Source organism: Ochotona princeps, chromosome 10 (genome assembly GCF_030435755.1).
Source record: "Ochotona princeps isolate mOchPri1 chromosome 10, mOchPri1.hap1, whole genome shotgun sequence".
Lineage (NCBI taxonomy): Eukaryota > Metazoa > Chordata > Mammalia > Lagomorpha > Ochotonidae > Ochotona > Ochotona princeps.
In genome coordinates this window covers 44,454,868-44,475,366 of record NC_080841.1, presented here as the reverse complement: position 1 = coordinate 44,475,366, position 20,499 = coordinate 44,454,868, and the positions used below count along the sequence as shown (strand labels likewise).

General features: G+C 36.3%; 1 protein-coding gene across 2 annotated transcripts in view; it reads left to right on the top strand.

Annotated features, from left to right (window-relative positions):
- Positions 1–20,499, top strand: part of ERO1B (endoplasmic reticulum oxidoreductase 1 beta) — a 59,442-nt gene that overhangs the window by 26,754 nt on the left and 12,189 nt on the right. Inside the window, exons 4-10 of one of the 2 annotated variants that reach the window (XM_004578519.2) lie at positions 2,715–2,756; positions 4,250–4,332; positions 10,213–10,286; positions 16,035–16,155; positions 16,271–16,317; positions 17,865–17,876; positions 19,878–19,904. In XM_004578519.2, the coding sequence (XP_004578576.2) occupies positions 2,715–2,756; positions 4,250–4,332; positions 10,213–10,286; positions 16,035–16,155; positions 16,271–16,317; positions 17,865–17,876; positions 19,878–19,904 (406 nt within the window). Of the gene's footprint in view, positions 1–2,714; positions 2,757–4,249; positions 4,333–5,803; positions 5,940–10,212; positions 10,287–16,034; positions 16,156–16,270; positions 16,318–17,864; positions 17,877–19,877; positions 19,905–20,499 lie in introns of those variants that run through there. The other variant, XM_058669384.1, reaches the window with a different exon arrangement.

The following is a 20,499-nucleotide window of genomic DNA, read 5'->3' as shown; positions in this document are numbered from 1 at the left end:
TCTCACATTTGCTAGTGTCTTTTTTTTAGCCATCCTAGAGGATAGTGTCTAATTTTGTATTTGTCTAGCATTTCTCCATACTGTTGAGTATCTTTTCTTTCTTTCTTTCATTTCTTAAATGAAATTTCTTTCATTTCTTTCATTTCTTATTTCAGAGTGGCAAAGAGAAGGGGCAGTCGTTCATCTGCTGGTTTACTCCCCAAGAGGTCACAATGGCCAGGGCTGAGCCAGGTTGACATCAGGAGGCAGGAGGTTCATCTGGGTCTTCCACATTTGAGGCAGGGACCAACATACTTGATTCATCTTTCACTGATTTTTCTAGTTCATCAGCAGGAAGTTGGATCAGAAATGGAGCAGTCAGGACAGGAACCAGCTTCCATATGGCATGCTGATGTTGCAGGTAGCAGTTCTATCTGTTTGCCACAACACCAAGCCCTGAGCATCTTTCTATGGGTTTATTGGCTATCTGCACATCTTTTAAAAATTCATTTTATTTTTGATGATTGTTACATAGTTGATTAGTGTGTGAAGGGTCAGGGGCTAGAGGAAGGTGGGTGAGACCAGTATTTCCACATTGTCTTTTTTCCTTCCTGTATCTGGGGAAAGTGGGAAGATAAGGGGAGAAGCCACACCCTGCCTCCCAGCCATCCATAGTCTCTGATATGGGGCATACTCTGAGGGTCCTGCTCAAGTGTTTTTGATAGTTCAACAGTTCTGAATTACTGCTGATCTCACCACTCCAATCATGATGAAATCTCTCCATAATCTGCTGGCTGACGTAGTCCACCTTAGAGTCTCTGTTTACCCAGATATTAACTGCTAACACTTGGCTGGAGTCATTGGTCAATTTATTCAGTCCTCCATCTTATGTTATGGTACCAGGTGTCCTCTGCAGGCTCCAATGTACTGCCATATCCTCCATGTGCAACTGAATAAGCTCTCCACATATCTGTACTTCTTCTTTGGAGAAGTTCCTGTAGAAATTCTTCTCCAATTTTTATATTGTTTTCCTATTACTCAATTTTATTTACTTTTTAAAACTTTTTTTTTATATTGGAAAGGCAGATATACAGAGAGGAGAAGAGACAGGGAAAGATCTGTCCACTGATTCACTCCCCAGATGGCTACAATGGCTGGAGCTGAGCCAATCCAAAGCCAGGAGCTTCTTTCAGGTCTCCCACTCAGGTGGAGGGTCCCAAGGCATTGGGCCATCTGCTGCTTCCCAGGCCACAAATAGGGAGCTGGAAGAGAAGTGGAGCAACCAGGACAGGAACCAACACCTATAAGGGATTTAGCCACTAGGCTATCATGCCACGCCATCATAATTTAATTTTAAGAGTTCATTATTTGGCTTTGGTTTACACTATCTTTTTCTAAATTGAGAGCTTAATTTTTAAGTTAAAATAATCAGTCATTTATCCTCTTTAGTGAATTATTCTCCTTTGCTTTAAATATCTAATAAGAAACATGTTGGGAGCATGTGTTAGTCTAACAGTGAAGATGCCTGTGTCTGTCGTCAGAGTATTGGGTTTGCTTCTGCTACTATAGACCTGGGGAGTGGTTGTATTCCTTTCTCTCTGACGTGAGCTGCCTTCCTTGCCCGCTGCTCCAGCCAGGCCCGGCTCCAGCTGTTCTGATCATCTGGAGAGTGAACAGCAGCTAAGAACTCTCTTCTCTCTCTCTCCCTTCTCTCCCCTTCCCTTGCTCTCAGATGCCTCTTAAATTTTTAAGTATTGATGAATTCTCAGTATGAGAAATAAAACACACAGTCATATAAACATCTGTGTTTCCTTTCCAGTCCCATTTTGTCCCTTTCTTCTCACAGATAAAAGATGTGCATTTTTTTGATTCTTTAAGTAATGTAAGGATTTTTACATTTCTGCCTTCATAGTAAAGTTCATTAGGCATTTCATATTGTATCCAAACTCATCATGCAATTTGCATTCTACAGTTGAAGCATACCTTAATTGTAAAAGTCACTTTGTCATTTATAGACTGTGTCATTTTGTGTTATGGCACTAATCAAATTTATTTTGTGCTTTATTTTGGTGATAGACTTATTATGTATAACAGTTCCTTTGGGATATTATATACATCATTCATGACATTCACCTTGTGTTCTTTGGAGTATGATTTTTTTAAAGTAGTCTTTGATAAATCAGTTGTAAACATCTATTTATTAAAGTCTAACACTAATTATTGGCTCTGAAAAAGAATGTTGTATCTGTGAACAGTTCTATGTTGGTAAACTTTGTGTTCTTTAGATTATTAAACCCCAGGTGAATGGGCCAGGGCTCTTGCCTTTTAGTACCAACATTTCCTAAATTTTAGTGTCTTGTTAGAATACAGATTAAAATATACTTCAGATAATTTTGAACTTTTTGATGCTTTTTCTGTGGTAAGAGAATGTGTAGAAATTGATTATTAGTTTTGGACTAAAAATTACACAATTTTAAGAGAATTACTGCACTAAACATTGTTGCAGCTGATATTGACTCTAGTTTTGTATATGATCTTCACTCTTCTAAACTTGGACTTAATAAGTCTATAAATGGGGTTAACTTTTTATATTTACTCCAAGAGGTAGTGTGAAAACAGAATTTAAAGAAATATGTATTTGTGCCTTAGGTAATAAAATATTCTGTGAATTAGAGCAATATATTTGTGGAAAAGAATATAAAGAAAGGATCATTTATTTTTTTTTTTCTTTTAAGAGTAAAATTCCAGTTGGAATTAAAGCTGGGCACCCAAATAAGGTGAGTCACTTCTTCCTTGAATATTTCTGCTTCACATAGTGCAACCCTTTACTGCTTGACAAAGGTGCAGTAGAGGAACACAATATGGTTAGTTGGGAATAGAGCCATTTTGTTTCAGAATCCCAACTCCCTAACTGTGGCAGCAAGCAGAGAGGTCCTCTATCCCCAGTTGCTTTTAAAATGACTTCAGTTTTATTTCAGAATGACTTTAGTTAACTTTTTGGAATTTCTAGAACTAGGAAACATTAACTACATTGTGAGATCACTACTCAGCAGATGTTTATCACGTGAATACATTCAGTCATTCTGTTTCAGCTTAGGTTAGCCTTTAGGTTCAAGATTATACTTTATGAATGCTTATCAAGATATTTTCAGCAAAGTACTTTTAATTCATAAAGCATTCCTTTAAGGAGTACCTTTTTCCTCTTATGAGCATGCTGTAATTTATTTTGCCATTCATATTTTTAGCCTGTATACATCTAGATTTTCAATTTTATACAAACAGATGAAAAATATTCATACCCTCTCTGCTTTCCAATGTATCTCCATTTTATTTTCTCTTTTCAGTGGAGCCTTGTGTTTGTGCTTACTTTCTCATATTTATTTTTGTTTCAGATTTATCAGAAATGAGTAAAACAGTAGAAGGACAGTTGAAATCTCCTGAATTCCATCCCAGTCTTACTCTGTGGGCTCCCACCCCAGAGCTAACCATTTTTCCTGAAATATTCAGTGATTTTATGATCTGATTCAGGGAAATGTACAGATAATGTACTTTTGTTGCATGTGTATCCACAAATAATATGCAGATGATTTTGTGGAAAATTCTTAAGAAGTCTTAAATGAAATTGTATTTTTATTTCTTCAAGTAAAAATATTTGAGGTCTCAGTCTTAACGCTTGAAATTTTCTTCTCTGTTGATACATATGGATCTTTTCATGCATCTTAATAGCTGTATGAGAACTCTCATAGTTATTGTGTAACTGTAGCATAGATTAGCCTTTCCTTTCCCATGGACATTTCAGCTGGTTTTGATACTGTAAATAATGATGCACTAGCATTTTTGTCCTTTGTCTCGTTTTACACACATGTAAGAATTTCTCTAGAGCTATATTTAGAAGTGTGCCTCTTTCAACATTACACGAAAAAACCAAATAAGACAGATACGGCCTTACGAGTGGAACTGTAGGCTCAAGGGATTTGCATTTTTATAGCTTTAGATAAATACTGTCAGATTTGTTCCCAGGGAAGTATGCTTTTTCAGTTTATATGATCAACAGCACAATATTAATTGGTAAGTCTTTAGTATCTGTTCATTTAATAGGTAAAAATTTCTATATTTTCATTTGTGTTTAGTAAGTATATTAGGAATTTTGATAGAATGTATATACATAGTGTGTATCATCACTAGTATTAATTATTTTGCCAGTAAAAGCTGAAATGAAAAGAAAGCTAGTAATTGTTATCACCCTTACTTATTGTGACCTCCCTTGCAGTACTTGAAAGTGGCAAACAGTTCCAAAGAATTAGAAGATTGTGAGCAAGCTAACAAACTGGGAGCAGTTAACAGCACCTTAAGGCAAGCTTTGGTAACATAAATAAACTAAATAATAATTTATTTTTCTTGTGACTGATAAAAATTTTTGTTAGGCATTAATTTTGTTGGCCTTTCCTTATTTGCTCTAAGCATCAGTATAAATTAATTTATAAATGGTCACAAGTATGCATTGTAAAATGAATGAATATCTATAATTAAGAATTGAATAGTTAAATTTTAAAATTTCCTTTTGTTTAGATTTGTATTTGTGGACTATAATTGCTGATGTACAATAAACGGTATTATATTTATTGAAAAGTTTTAACTCAAAAAGAGAATATTATTAATATTCACATGCCTCCATTCCAAGTGAAAAGATGTTAACGTTGTCTACCTTTTTTTTAAAGAAACATCATAGATAAATTTAAAATTCTCTATCTTCTTTAATCCTGTTTTCTTTCCTTCATTCTTAGAAGTAACTGCTATCATGACTGGTGTGTGTCAAGACAATGCTTTTACTTTTCTCATCTATTTAGAAATAATTTATAGTTTTTTTCTATATGTGATATCACATTTCCTTAATATAAACATTATTTAATGTTCCTTGACATTCTTTTTTCATTATGTATTTTCCTTTTTAAGTCTGTCCATTTTGAAAATAGAGATTTATCTCATTCTTTTCACTGATGAATGATTTTCTTTACATAAATAGTATTTTATTTATCTTTTCCTACTGATAGAAATTTAGGTCTTTTCTAATAGATCATTACACAAAAACTGCGACACCTTTAGCATTCCTGAAAAAGAATGTTTTGTTTTGTTTGGTGTGTGTAAGCTAGAAGTTTAAGCTGTCAGCTTGTAGAGTTGTCCACTTGCGGCTGTTTGTGATAATGGCTCCAGAGTACGTATGTGAATGTATGCTACCTACCTACAGTGTAAGGAGTTTTATTCTGTACATGTTTAATACAAGTTGATAATGTTTGATGAAAACATAGTGTCTTGTTTCATTACTATGTAAGTTTTATACTTTGTGATTTTTGAACATTTTTAGGTATGTTTATCAGACATTTGCACTGTAGGGTCCTAGGAGCACAGTAGTGTATATAACAAACACAATTTCTGCCTTCATGAGGGCTAATCCTCATCAGGAAACAAAAAACGAAGTATTTGAGGAGTGAATAAATGATGATGAGCGCAGGGGTAAAAAGTAGAGGAAACCATTAAGCAAGCTAGATGGGAAGATACTGTTTTAACTAGAATAGTCAAGGAAGACTGTGATAATAGGACATGAGTTAAAACATGGCCTCCTAGAGGATGAATATTCCAGGTATAAATGTGTCAGTTAAAGGACCCTAGACTATTAGAGGAACCAAAAGAGGGCCAGTGTAACTGCAGTATATTAGTCAAAGGCAAAGTTCAAAAGTCAAAAGATGGGAGCAGGAGGTCAAGAATTTGGATTGGTAGAGATCTTACAGAGTTTTAAAGGCAATTACTATGTAATGACTCTCGCTTTTAAACTGAGTGGGATGAAAAGTTGCTAGAGCCCAAGAGGGTTGAGCCTTACATTGAGGAAGCCTGGCTAATTTGGCTACTATAGTAATCCAAATTAGTTTTTTAGACCAAGGTGATGGCAGTGGAAACGATATGAGGAACTGAATTTCTGGAAATAAATTTTTTTAGTAGTAAACAGTATATTATTACATCTGAAGCTTTATTTTTTTTAATAACAAACACATCCAAGCATATTTATAACTGGAGAATAAAACATAACCAAGTTAAGTAGAAATAAATTATTTTAAAAAGAGTAACATGAAGTTAAATAGAAATAAAGATTTATTTTTATTTGAAATGCAGATCTACAGAGAGAGGAGAGACAGAACGAATCTTCTATCTTCTGGTTCACTCCTCAGATAGCCATAGTGACTTGAGCTGAGCAGATGTGAAGCCGTGAACCTCCAGGCTTTCACATGAGAGCAGGGCCCAAGGACCAGAACCATCCCCCGCTGTTTTCTCAGGCCATTAGGAGGAAGTAGCATAGGAAATGGAGTAGCTGGGATTCAAAATGGTGCGCCTTATGGAATGCAGGCAGAGTATTAGCTTGTTATGCCACTCTGTCAGGCCCTGGGAATATTTTGAAGATAGACTTATCAGCATTTGCTGAAGGATTGGATTTGGCATATGAAAAAGACAGGGACTTTATGGCTTATGCAGTACTTGGGATTATAAAAAAGAGAATTGCCACTGACTGGAGTCACTTGTACAAGGAGCAAGTCTGATGAAAAATTTCAGTTCAACTTTACATTTGTTCAGTTTGGGCTGTCCATGTGATACCCAGTTGGAGATGTTAAGTAGGAATTAGATATCTAAGTCTGGAGGATTTAGAGGATAGATGAAGGACTCAAGTCAGTGATTATGTGACCTTTAACAGCCCTAAACCCAAGCGAGATCACTGAGGAGAGAGTTTAAATAGACATGATCTGTGAGCTGGGTTGACATTATTACAAAGTTTTGAGCTAAGTTACCTGTTTGTATTCTTTGTCATTTTTCCTTTAGGGGTTTGGATTTCTAAAGTATTTTGTTTGAAGGCCATTCTTTGTATAAACTGATACTAAATCTCTTGTGGCTCAGCAGGTTGTTAGGGCTTGTCTTTTTTATATTTGTGTAGTTTTCTTGAATAGAAGTTAATGATTTTTGAACTTTTGATTTTACCGTAATACAAATATAATAAAGCATACAGATCTTAGGCATAAAGATCAATTTCACTTTACAAGGTGGAACCAAGTCAGTAGCCACTATCCAGAACAACATAGGTACTTCCCAGATTGCCACACACACTCTTTCCAGAGATAAACATGAGCTTGAGTTTTATTGACAGATTAGTGTTGCCTGTTTATATAAATGGAATAATATAGAACATGTTCTTTATATTTTTGTGAGATTCATTTTTTACGCATGGTAAAATTTAATTTTTTCTGACATGTAATATTGTGTAGAGGTAGTGTGTTGTATTTTCATCTTACTGTTGATAGCAACATGTTTTCCACCTTGGGGCCATTTCAGAAATATTTTGATAGTACATATATGCATTTCTAAAGAGAATGTTCCTATATCTAGAAGTCAAAGCGAATACAGTCAGCTGGCTTTCCAAAATTTCTGCACCATATTACATTGCTGCTAGCTGTGTAGAAGAATTCTTGGTTCCACTACTTCTCAATAGTTACCATAATTTTTAAGTTGTCTTAGTTCGAAATGTGTTTTGACATACAATACCCTTAACATACTTGAAATGTACAGTTTAACATTTTGACATATGCATGCACCTATGAAACATCATCACAGTTAAAATATTCTGCCCCTTTCATGTTTCTCTTATTGTATTATTTTAAAAGTTTTAGTTGAGGTTAACATAGTTGATCAGGGAGGGAAGGATCAAGGGTTAGAGAAAAGTGGGTATAATCATTGTTTCATAATTTTCTATTTCTTCTTCCTGTTCCTGGGGCAGAGGGGGTTAAAAGGAGAAGCCATACCTAGCCTCCCAACTGACCCAGTACATGGGGATGGGGAATGGCCACTTGATATCAACCCAGGGTCCCAATGTGGCACACACTGCAAGGATTTAGCCCAGATAGTTTTGATAGTTCTGAAATGCTGTTGATCTCATCATCCAAGGATGAGGGTGCCCTTTCAATGTCCATTGGCTAATATAGTTGACCTTACAGTCTCCATTCACCCATATATTTGCTGCCATTGTTTGGCTAGGGTGGTTGTCCAATTTGTTCTGCCCCATTTCCTTTGGCATAGTACAGATGTTCTCTGCAGGCCTCAATGGGCTGCCAAATCCTCCATGTATATGTGGGCCAGCTGTCCACTACTCCATCTTTTCCACGGAGGAGGACCCGTTCTTACAGGTGGGCCCAAGGACCCAGATCCTGCTGGTCCCCCCACTCCCAGGGCGTACAGGCCAGCACCCACCAAGAAGGTGGGTCAAGGACCTGAGTCAGGCAACCTGGGCCCTACTGGATCCTCCGCCCCCAGGGATCATGTACCTTTCACCTGCTATACAGGCAGGCCAAGGACCTGGGCCAGGAAAACAGGGCTCTGCTGGACTCCCCAACCTCAGGACTCAGGAACCCAGCACCCGTCATGCTCCATGTTTCTCTTGATCTTTCTAATTCTCCATTTAGTTTCTCTGCCCCTTCTTTCTTTTTTTTTTTTTTTTAAGATTTTATTATTATTGGAAAGCCGGATATACAGAGAGGAGGAGAGATAGAGAGGAAGATGTTCCATCCGATGTTTCACTCCCCAAGTGAGCCGCAACGGGCCGATGCGCACCGATCCGATGCCGGGAACCAGGAACCTCTTCCAGGTCTCCCACGTGGGTGCCGTGTCCCAAAGCCTTGGGCCATCCTCAACTGCTTTCCCAGGCCACAAGCAGGGAGCTGGATGGGAAGTGGAGCTGGCGGGATTAGAACCGGCGCCCATATGGGATCCCGGGGCTTTCAAGGCGAGGACTTTAGCCGCTAGGCCACGCCGCTGGGCCCGCCCCTTGTTTCTTAATTGGAAGTCAACTATGTTCACTCAAAGCACCATCTTGTAAGAAGCACTGGGTTCAACTAGGGAAAGTCTTAGATAAATAACTTTGTGTCCATCCCCAAACCAACATTTGGAAAAGCTGGACTAGCTGAACTTTAATGTCCCTTCCATCCCAGGTATAAACCAAGTGCAACAAGCTGTATTAGTATAAATGAGCTTTTTCACTACCATAGCTTTAGGTAGACATTAGAGTAGAAAAAAAATCAGCAAAATCTCATCAAATAAGGATGCTCACAGAAGAAAGTTTCTGTAATTCAACCATATTTTTAGTAGGAAAATGTAATTTCTTTTTTTTTTTAATGTAATCTCTGTCACAATTGTTTTGTTCACTATTTTCAACATCAGACCTATCTTGTTAAACACTGTTATAGTTTGGTCATTTTTAGCTGTAACTAAAAATGGCATCAAATCTTTCTGGAGTTAAGTATGACATAGATCTATCTTTCTATTAACTTTTATTATATTATGTTTCTATAGAGAAAAAAAGAATCTCACAGTATGTTAAGATGGGAGTTGAGATGGCAGTTGAAACAACACAGCCGGCCTTAGATATTTCTTTGTCATGATTATACTATATAGCAGCTGACCAAATACAACTTAAATTATTGAATTTGACAGTATCCCATTGAAAAAATTATGACTTATATTTGGTTCACACTTCTTTTTAAATAGTGTTTTCCCTTTGTGTTGTAAGATGTTGTCATTGTGTATTCAAAATAGAGAACCTGAATATATGCTAAAGTGAATGCAGATCAAAGTTTATCTGACTGAATGTAGTTGTACTTTTCAGTTCTTCAGGATAGAAAAGTAGATAATTTATTTTGTTAAATTTAAGGTAGAGTGTAAACGGAATGATTTACAATAAAAAACTGATGTTTGGTAACCAGTAAATACCACATTTATTGAAATATCATAGAAATGCAATTCTCAGCTTTTGATATCCTATAAATATAGAAGCAATTTAAGTTAAAAGAATTTAATTCCTGTTTCAGGGAACATTACAACAATTTCTAAGTCAGCTAAAAGGCCAGCTAAAATTTTATGTTTTTAACTAGTGTTATATGTGTTTTAAAATTAATTTCTAGTCAAATCATTATTGAACTTGGGCTAATAATAATTTTAATGAATAAGAAATGCACTCATGAAAGTTAATACCTATATTTATAGTAACTTATTTTTTGTCACTTTCATGTAACTAATGACAGAATTTGTGACATTATCCAATAAAAAATGGCCTCAGTTTATCTATTTTAATTACACTAGAATGCAGTAGTAAAATTTTCAACTCCAAATTTAATTATTTTTCTTTTTTATCCCTCCTTCCCATAGTAATCAAAGCAAAGAAGCTTTCATTGACTGGGCAAGATATGATGATTCACAGGATCATTTTTGTGAACTTGATGGTAATAAAATAAACTACTATAATTCCATTTTAACTTTAATCCTTTTATAAGATATGAATCCATGAAAATATCTGATGAGTTTTTGCTTTCACGCTAGATTTTGCAATGTAGATCTTATTAGTAATGATAGCATTTATTGAGAGTCTATGTTCCAGGTCTTATGTTAAGTGTCATAACTTATTTCTTATATGTGTGTATATATGTATATATATATGTGTGTGCATATAATAATAAATATACATATATATATATATTTCACTCATTTGAAAGAGTTAAAGAGAGACACAGGGAGGGAGTGAAGTAGAGAGAGAGATAACTTTCATCTGCTGCTTCCAATCCCCAAATGGCCACAACATTTGGGGCAAGAGCCTGAAACTCCATCCACATCTACCACATGGTTGTCAGTTGACCTGGTACTCAGGCCATTCTCTGCTGCTTTCTCAGGTTCATGAATAGGGAACTAGATTAGAAGTGAAGCAGCCTGGATTCAAACTGAGCTTATCTTGGTTGCTGGCCTTGCATGCAATTGCTTAGCTCACTAAACCACAACACAGGCCTTATTATTTGTAGTCTTCATAGCTACTTGAATAGATGTGTGTTCATTCATATTTGAGAAAACTGAGTGTCACAAAGATGAATAACTTTTTCACAATCGCACAATAGCAACAGAGATAATATTTGATTGCAAATATGAAGAATCTAAGACTGGTATTCTTTCCATTTTAACATATTATTTCCCATGAAGCTTCAGTTAAAGTCCCTTAACTACAGAGACTTCAAAAATTCACATAAAGATGCCTTCCAATGTTGAAGATTCTAACTCAACTCCTCCACAATGCTCTTTCAAAGAATTCCCAGGCTGGTACAAAACAAGACACTGTCCAACTGAATAACTACCACAGTATCTAACCAAAGTCAATTGCAGTGACTCTAATTTCTTCTTATATATGGGAGAATGTTCCCAAAGAATTGTGCTGGGTAGGCGTTATTTATTCGGCCTCTCAGTCTGTTACCTTGGTTTTGCCACGTTTCTGGTGGTAGGAAAGAATCTCCACCTGTGCATAGGCAGCAGCAGTTTTTCTGACTTCTTCAGTATCTGGAGAGATCATGCTGCTTTTTAAATGTTTAAAAAGATTTGCAGGGAAAAATGTGCTAATAATCCAAACTTTAATAGAGTAAGTTACAGTAAGGTTCTATCACAGTATAGCAAATAGAGAAGAATGCTGAGAGGTATAATCTTGTTATCATGGTTTACTATGATTTTAGCAAGAAATGTTTAAGAAATTCGAGTATCTGGATATACTAATGGGCAATTAATGAAATATCTATTGTGCTGCTTAGATCAGAAAAGTTAGTGTCAAAGCAAGCCATTGTACCTGTGTTAAATACCTCCATCACTACATATAAGACCATTCTAATAACCACTACTTTTCTGAGCACTGACAGCTGATGATTTATAACCTAAAGCTTTTTATTACTGCAGGGTAGCTTTCAAGTTACTGTTTAGTTATTCTTTATCTAAATTCAGTACAATAAAATGAAAATCTAAGGACTGTCACCCTAATTTATTCAGGAATATATACATACCATCTTGCTCCCTTCAGTTTTACTGTTGTTTTTTGTCTTTATTTAAATGGAAAATGATTCCTTTATGATTCCTGTAGCTAAAATAGCCGTTTTAAAACTAATTTAGGACCTGGCACGAAAGTGTAATGGTTGAAGTCCTCGCCCTGCATGCGCCGGGATCCTATATGGGTGCCGGTTCATATCCCGGCTGCCCCGCTTCCCATCCTGCTCCCTGCTTGTGGCCTGGGAAAGCAGTCGAGGACGGCCCAAAGCCATGGGACTCTGCACCCGTGTGGGAGACCTGGAAGAGCTCCTGGTTCCTGGCTTTGGATTGGCTCAGCTCCAACTGTTGCGGTCACTTGGGGAGTGAAACATCGGATGGAAGATCTTCCTCTCTGTTTCTCCTCCTCTATGTATATCCGCCTTTCCAATAAAAATAAATCTTAAAAAAAATTAATTTAGGGCCCGGCGGTGTGGCCTAGCGGCTAAAGTCCTCGCCTTGAACGCCCCGGGATCCCATATGGGCGCCAGTTCTAGTCCCGCCAGCTCCACTTCCCATTCAGCTCCCTGCTTGTGGCCTGGGAAAGCAGTCGAGAACGGCCCAAGGCTTTGGGACACTGCACCCATGTGGGAGACCCGGAAGAGGTTCCTGGTTCCCGGCAGTGGATTGGCACGTACCGGCCCGTTGCGGCTCACTTGGGGAGTGAAACATCGGATGGAACATCTTCCTCTCTATCTCTCCTCCTCTCTGTATATCCGGCTTTCCAATAATAATAATAAAATCTTTAAAAAAAAAACTAATTTAGCATCTAAAATTTTAAAAAGCTGCTGCTCCCTCTACCCTGCATGTTTTTGTTATGTCTTTATTGCATGGTTTACTATCTTTGGCTCATGTTCTGCTCAGATGTCATTTGGCCAGAGTAGCTGTAATAATCTTGAAACAACAGCCATTGTGTCCCTTTGCACTGCTGGTTTCTGGCCCCGACCCGTCAGCGCCAACAACTTCCTGAAATGAACTGACATATTGCTCAGTTTATCAGTTTATCATTTGTCCTTTCTGCTACATTGTTAGTCATTGGAGGGGAACGGCTTTATTCCCTTGGCTTTCTTCTGTGTCCATGTTCAATCAGTATTTGCTGAATGAAGTAATTGGCTTATAAATAATGGGATCGATTTTTGTTTTTTCATTTTTCCCTTAAATACCTTCATTAATAAATTTTAAATGTTTAAGACAATTATTAATCTGGCTGTATGTCAAAATTACTTGAGAGATTTAGAAACCAGATTGTTTTTGATTGTATTAATTAGTGCAAAATCAGATATACAGAGAGGAGGAGAGACAGAAAGGAAGATCTTCCGTCCCGTGATTCACTCCCCGTGATTCACTCCTGGCAACAGCCGGTTCTGTGCCGATCCGGAGCCAGGAGCCAGGAACTTCCTCCAGGTCTCTCACGTGGGAGCAGGGTCCCAAGGCTTTGGGCTGTCCTCGACTGCTTTCCCAGGCCACAAGCAGGGAGCGGGATGGGAAGTAGAACTGCCAGGATTAGAACTGGTGCCCATATGGGATCCTGGTGCTTTCAAGGCGAGAACTTCAGCCGGTAGGCCACAGTGCAGGGCCCAATTGTATTAATTAAAGAGTAAGTTAGTAGAAGTTTGGGGTAGGGTTGGTAATAGAGGGGTATACACTCAATCTTGAGTCCATATACACTATTTAAAAAAAAAGCTGTGACTTTAGACAAAATCCTATACCCCAGGTTATCCTGTTACCATTATGTTTTAAGAGTATGTAGATTGTGAAGAAGGAAGGAATCTAGCATCATAGTTGATGCAGTCTAACCTAGTAACACTGGTCTCAAATTACAGTGAAAATTCAGTTGGAAAAACTGATATATTTGAAAAGGAAAATAAATTGAGTGAATTTGAAAAACTCGAATTTTTGGTCAGTGCAAATTCTTTGAATCCTCAAATGGTAAATACAGTGAAATAGGAAGATCAGCTTTGGAACAATGTAATAGAAGGAAGAAGAGAAAAATATTGGGAGGAGGGTCTTGGTGAGATCAAGAGAGAATTATCTGACTGAATGGTATACCTGCAGAGGTGAAGAGGAGTTACAATTTACTCGCAGATTAACTGAGGTCAGTGCCGCAGGTGGTCCAGGGCAAGGATAGTCACTCACATTGATTGCTATGCTTAAGGGGGCATTCAGCCTCCATCTGCTTTCTGCTACACACATTGCTCATTCTCAGTGTCATGAGATTCTTGTTATTATAGGTCAGGAATTGACAAGCTTTTCCAGCAAATAGATAATATTTTAGGTTTTGTGGGCTATGTGGGAGTATATAATCTCTATTGCAAATACTCTGCCATTCTATTAGGAATTTCACAAAGCTGATGGGAAATAGAATTACAAGATGATTTTGATGCAAATTTAAAAAAAAATTGAGAAACAGAACAACATGGAGAGAGACAAACAGGCAGACACAGAGAGATCTTCCAGCCACTTGTTTATTCTATGAATGGCTACAATAGCAAGGTTTGGACCAGGCTGAAGCCAGGAGCCAGGAACTCTATCATGGTCTCCCATGTGGTTGACAGAAGCCCAAGTAGTTGAGCCATTTTCTGCCTTCCAGACACATTATTACTAGGAAACTCAAACCAGTACTCTGATGGGATGTTGGTATTACAGGCAGCAGCTAGACTTCACCCAAGTGTCAGCTCCATAAACTCACCTTTTAATTCCATTTTTCCAGAAACATTTTGAAGTACTCTACTAGTGTTTTTAAAAAGAGGGGTAGTAAGGAAATGAAAATGTCTGTGTTCTAAAAAAATTATTTTTAAAAATGGCAACAGGCTAGATTTGTCCTATGAGATATAGCTTGCCAATGTTTTATATGTTAACAAAATTCACCCTTTCATGATTTAAAAGCTTTTTAAAGTGTGTCTACCATCTATCATTTTGAAAGGGGGGAAAAAGTTCTTCAGTATGTCAACACTGGTAGATGAAATAAATTTGTAAAGTTGATTTCTTAAAACTAGAGCATTATGAAAAAGAGAAAAACCTAGAGCATTATATAGCTCTGAATTACAAAGTTATTAAAATTTTACGTATTTGTTTATGTAAAAGGCAAAGTGACGAAAAGAGGAGAGGGCCTGGCACAATGGCTCAGTTGGCTAATCTTCCCCCTTTAAGCACTGGCATTCCATATGAGCACCAGTTTGTCCTGGCTGCTCCATTTTTCAACTAGCTCCCTGCTTGTGGCCTGGGAAAGCAGTAAAGACCCGTGCCTAAGTGGGAGACCCAGAAGAGGCTTCTGACTCCTGGCTTTGGATCATTTCAGCTCTGGCTGTTGGGGCCACTTGGGGAGTGAGCCAGTGGATGGAAGATCTTTGTCTCTCCTTTTTTCTGGAACTCTACCTTTCCAAGAAAGTAAACCTTAAAAAAAAAAAAAAAAGAAAAGAAATATGTGGAGCTATAGTTTAGGGGTTATTTACAATAAGCTCTTGTTCTGAGTGGTTCGGCCCCATGACTCTGCCTACTTTCCTCTGTGTTCATGTAAACCAGCAGATGGAAAGTCTTTCTCTTTGTCTCTCCTTCTCTGTAAATCTGATCTGCCTTTCCACACTTGATCTTAGCCAAAAAGCTGAGAAGCGATGATCTGCCTTTCCAATAAAAGTAAATAAATCTTAAGGAAGAGGAGGAGAGGCATGGCTATTGAGCCAGTTGCTTCATATGCCCAGGTAGAGAGTAACAAAGGAAATCTCTGTTTTTAACACAATATATGTTTTTTAAAAATGTTTCCAAGTAAACATTTAGGTAGATAGATATTTAGAGAATACATCACATAAAATACTTAAAAAGGTTATGACTTAAATTTTGTTCATTTTTTGGTAATTAAAAGAAAAAAATTATTTCTATCTGTAATATGCAGAAAGATCTGTATTCTTTGAAAGAGCACTGAGCTTCCAAAGGAAAGGGAGGAATTATTCTTTCCTCTCTCTTGTTTCACATTGTTATGCATTCCAGGTGAATTGCAATCACGAGTGTGCTAACCAGTGTACCATTTAAGTTGGAGATGACTAAAAAACAAACAAAAAAATAGAACTAACCTGTTTGCTTTGTAAATACTAAATTTTAGGTAAATGGTGAACTGAGATATTTTGTATGAAATTTTTCTTCTTCAGATGAGCGATCTCCAGCTGCTCAGTATGTAGACCTATTGCTGAATCCAGAGCGTTACACCGGCTATAAAGGGTCCTCTGCATGGAGAGTGTGGAACAGCATCTATGAAGAAAACTGCTTCAAGTAACTAGACGGGCTGGGAGGCAGAGGACTGACTAAAGGGCAGGGAATGGGAATCTTGGTTTCTGCTGTAAAAAATATCAGAGTCAAACTGTGAATTCTGTGCTTTCTTTTTCAGGCCTCGGTCTGTTTATCGTCCTTTAAACCCTCTGGCACCCAGCCGAGGTGGGTCTCCCATATATTTTCAGGCCTTTGAAACGTGTTTATAAAATGCCTTTATAACTACATGTTGATAATTATTTCAATGTTCGGTTTAATTTAAATGATAACAATACTGTTAAGCCTCAAGATTTCTGTACCTTTCATTTAATCATCAACTATTGAACACCTGTTGTTTGCCAGCGCCTAAAGTAGCTTTAATGCAAAACATATTGGAATGTGCCAGTAATCCTTATGTAGCAGAAATTTCCTGAGGAACTCTTAAAAGTGTGGATGTCTAGGACCTTACCCATTCTAAAGTCAAAATTCTTGGATGAAAACTTGGGTATTGGTATTTTTCTTAAACCTCTCCAGATGATCCAGGGTGCAGCCAAGTTTGACAAGCAGTAGTTCTTAGCTGTGCTTCTCAGACTTCACTGTGCATACAAATCACCTAAGAGCATTAGTAATTATACACGTGCTGATCTTCTTGGTCTTGGATGATACCCAGTCTTCTAGAAAGCTCTTGGATAGAGTCCAGGATGCCAACCCAAGTATACCAAATGCTGAATCAGAAGACTAGAGAAAGGAAAGTTTCAGAATCTTAGGCTGGCTTCAATAGGACGCTGAACCTGCACTTTCAGCTAAGGTGGCTAGTTACCACAGGGGGTTATTGAGCAAAGAAATTTGGCTATTATGAAATTGAATTTAAATCTTGTAATTTTAGCCTTTTTAAAAACTAAACCAGTGTGAAATATTGTTGTCATTATACAAAACTTTAGTAAGAATACTTTAACCTTTGCATCACATAGCGTATTATTGTCACTTATGTATATACTTCTTACTCTATTAACAGCCTCAGTGGCTGGCACTGAATTACAGTGGGACAACATTATAGTCAGTTTGACACAAATTTATTTTGTCCTCAGTAAGAACCAAACCCTGGGAACAGTTCTATAATTTACCTGCCTTTCCAGTGTTTTCTTTAGATCAGGTTTGTTTTAAGAAATGGAGTTTCCTGGTCTAGGTTTGTATCTGTAAGACTTTCGGGGGGGAGGGGGAATGCATTTAAAAGGGTTGAATGCATGGAATACTTTTAGATGGCCACTCTATAGCAATGTGGCAAACACTCTTCCTCAAATTCATGCTCTAAGTGCCTGGAGAATAGAATTGTCTCACAAAGAAGGCCTGTGTGACTGGTTTTCCTTTGTCTCTCTTCCTGCTTTTCTCATCACAACTTTGTATTTTCATCTTACATGTTCTAATTACAGAAAAATTTGTAAACATTGAAGCAGTTTAGAAGTTGTAAAAAAAAAAGAGAAACCTTTATGATTATTTCTAGCTTTTTAGTTTTCTGATATACTATTTATAGTTTAAAACATAGGAAAATTTTAGACTTTTGACCTGTAATCTTAAGAAGCCTCATTTACAGGATGACTACATAGTGACCAAGGCTCATGAAATAATAGTTTAAAAAAGTGGTAAGCTTTAAGTCCATATTGAAATAAATAGAATTGGATTTTGAGCTGTATTAGACACTTTCCTAACATACTTTCTACTATTTTCTCTTTTAGGTGAAGATAATGGTGAGATAAAACTCATGTGTTTGCTTCAAGTATAGAAGAAGTGCTTCTAATGGTCAAAATCTTATTTTCCTTTATTTGAGTCAAAAGAAATTGGTTGCCTTTTCTAGACAACAGCTACTAAAAAATAAAACCATGTTTTATATATAGTATAACTTTATATATATATATATATATGAAGACAATTTTACATAACAAGGTAGAAAACAAGTTTACCATTCACTGGTTATTATAACCTTCTTGAATATGTTCAGGGGAAATATACAGAAGTTAATAAAGCTTTACCAGGTAATTTGTCTTGTGACCAGTTTTTTAATTTAAAAAAAAATAACTTCAATTATACTTAATCCGATGAAGAGCCAACTTGTAAACCATTGGTTACTTCAAATTACTGATTAAACATGCCATAAGGTACCCTCAAAGAATTAAAATAGTAATTTGAACTAAATATTTTCTTCTGTTCTGGAATGCTGTGTTGGGCATTGTGCAGGAAAGGGAGATATTAAAAACATGATGACTTCTAAGAGGTGATGGTATGTAGTAGAAAACATAAGCACTTTATATGAATAATTATAGCAAAGTACAAAATACTTATTACATAGTACAGAAAGTAGGTGATATCGTTTCTCAGGGACAAATCAATGCTGTAGTGATATGGGAAAGCTTATGGGAGGAGATAGCAAACGAGGTGAAATTTGAATGACAGGACAGATGTAGGTCAGTGGAATTGAGTAATATGTGCTAGTTGGATTCCTAGCTGCAGCATGTACCTGTAATTTTAGAAAGGAAAAGTTAGGCCTACTAGAGAGAACCTTAGCAACAGAAGAGAGTGTTGGTAGATTATATAACAAAGCTTGATAGAGGCCAAATTATTGAAGACCTTATAAGCTACATTTTTCCAGTTGCAAGTTGATGTTTTTGAACAAGAAAGATAAAAATGAATGATGACTTAATCAGTGGAAGGATGGTTGTGGTTTTTGCAGTATGAGAACTACAAAGAAGCAAAGTTATAGCACCCCATCATCTGTTCCCTTGAGTTCCTACTCAGCATATCTCTGTCATTCTTTTTCAGTTAAAAAAAATAGTAAAGATCTGTAATTTAAGAAACAGATCAACAATTTTATTCTTTGTGGACTGCCGTGTTTTTCCTCCTCATTCAGAAGAACAGTGTTAGGCCACAAATAATTCTTTTTAATTGACAGTTAAAAATTATATGTACTTATCATGATGTTTTTAAATATATATACACTTAGGAATGGCTCAATGAAACTAAATAATAAAAACATATTACCTCATTATTTTTTGTGTGTGATTAAAAACACTTAAGGTCTGTTCTCCTGGCAGTTTTTTGAGAACAAGATAGACTGTTATTAACCATAGAGATGTTGTTGTACAATAGAGCTCTTGCACTTCTCAGTGTAATTTTGCATCCTTTGTCTGACATTTCCCCATTGTCATGAATAGTTCTTGTGACTCAAGTACTCAGATAAACCAGTTTCTTCCAATTTTTATTCATTAACTTTCCTGAAGAATTATATTCAAAATTATGAGATTTTAAAAATTCATCAAAATTTGGTAGTTCTATGTCATTGAGGAACTGTACTTAGTTTTATTGGCTTAAGAAAGTGAAGTAACTAGTAATTTGATTTTCTCAAACTTATTTAGAAGTATTACAGTTATTAAAAGTAAAAACTGCCTTAATTATTTTGGGTCTTTAAACCTTCAATGGGTAAGATTTATATAATAGCTTTGACTGAAATGTTTTCACAGAATTTTTAATAGTGAAAATATCTTTTGTGAGAATTTTCTCCCAGGTTGTTTAAATCACTTGTAAAGTTTATTTCTAAGAACATACTGTGTTTCCCACTTTACCTGAAATATAGGCATTTCTAGGGATAAATACTTAATCTTCCTTAATAAGAAATACTAAATAAATTTAATTTATAAATGTTCATTTAAAATATTTTAACTGAATTCCCTCCATTCTGTGTTTTTTTTTTCTAGGTGAATCATTTTATACATGGCTAGAAGGTAAACTTATTGTCTGTTAAATTCAATGACTTACTGTTAAAAGTTTTTATTTATTATGTTCTTAGAAGTTTTGGATTTCTATTGTCCTGACAAACTAATTTTGATAGTGTTTGGAAGAAGATAACATACGCTTTAGTTTGCTAAATTTGGGGATATAATTATGTAAAAAATTTGAGGTTATTGGTCTGCCAGAAATGTATTAGATACTTTTGTATTCCTGTATTGTCATTGTTGAAAATATAAAATGTTATTAATGGGAAACTGAAATGTTCTAGATCTTGACAGCTTAGATTAATAACTGGTTATGTTGTGGTTTTCAAAATTTACAGAATTTCCTTGGTTTATAAAATTGGAGTGTGTATTAGTGGTGTTCCATAGTCATAAACTTTTAGAGGTAAACTAAGTAGTTAGCTCTGTTTTATGTTTGTTGACTGGTAATGTTACCTTAGGAACATAATTCCCCTTTATTTTTATTGAACTGCATGCATCAGCCATTACTAGCATGAACATTATTATGCAAATACTGTTGGAGTTATATTGAAAAAGAGGGAGTGTAGAAGATGCTTAGTTTGTTTAAATATTAAGCTCTACTCTA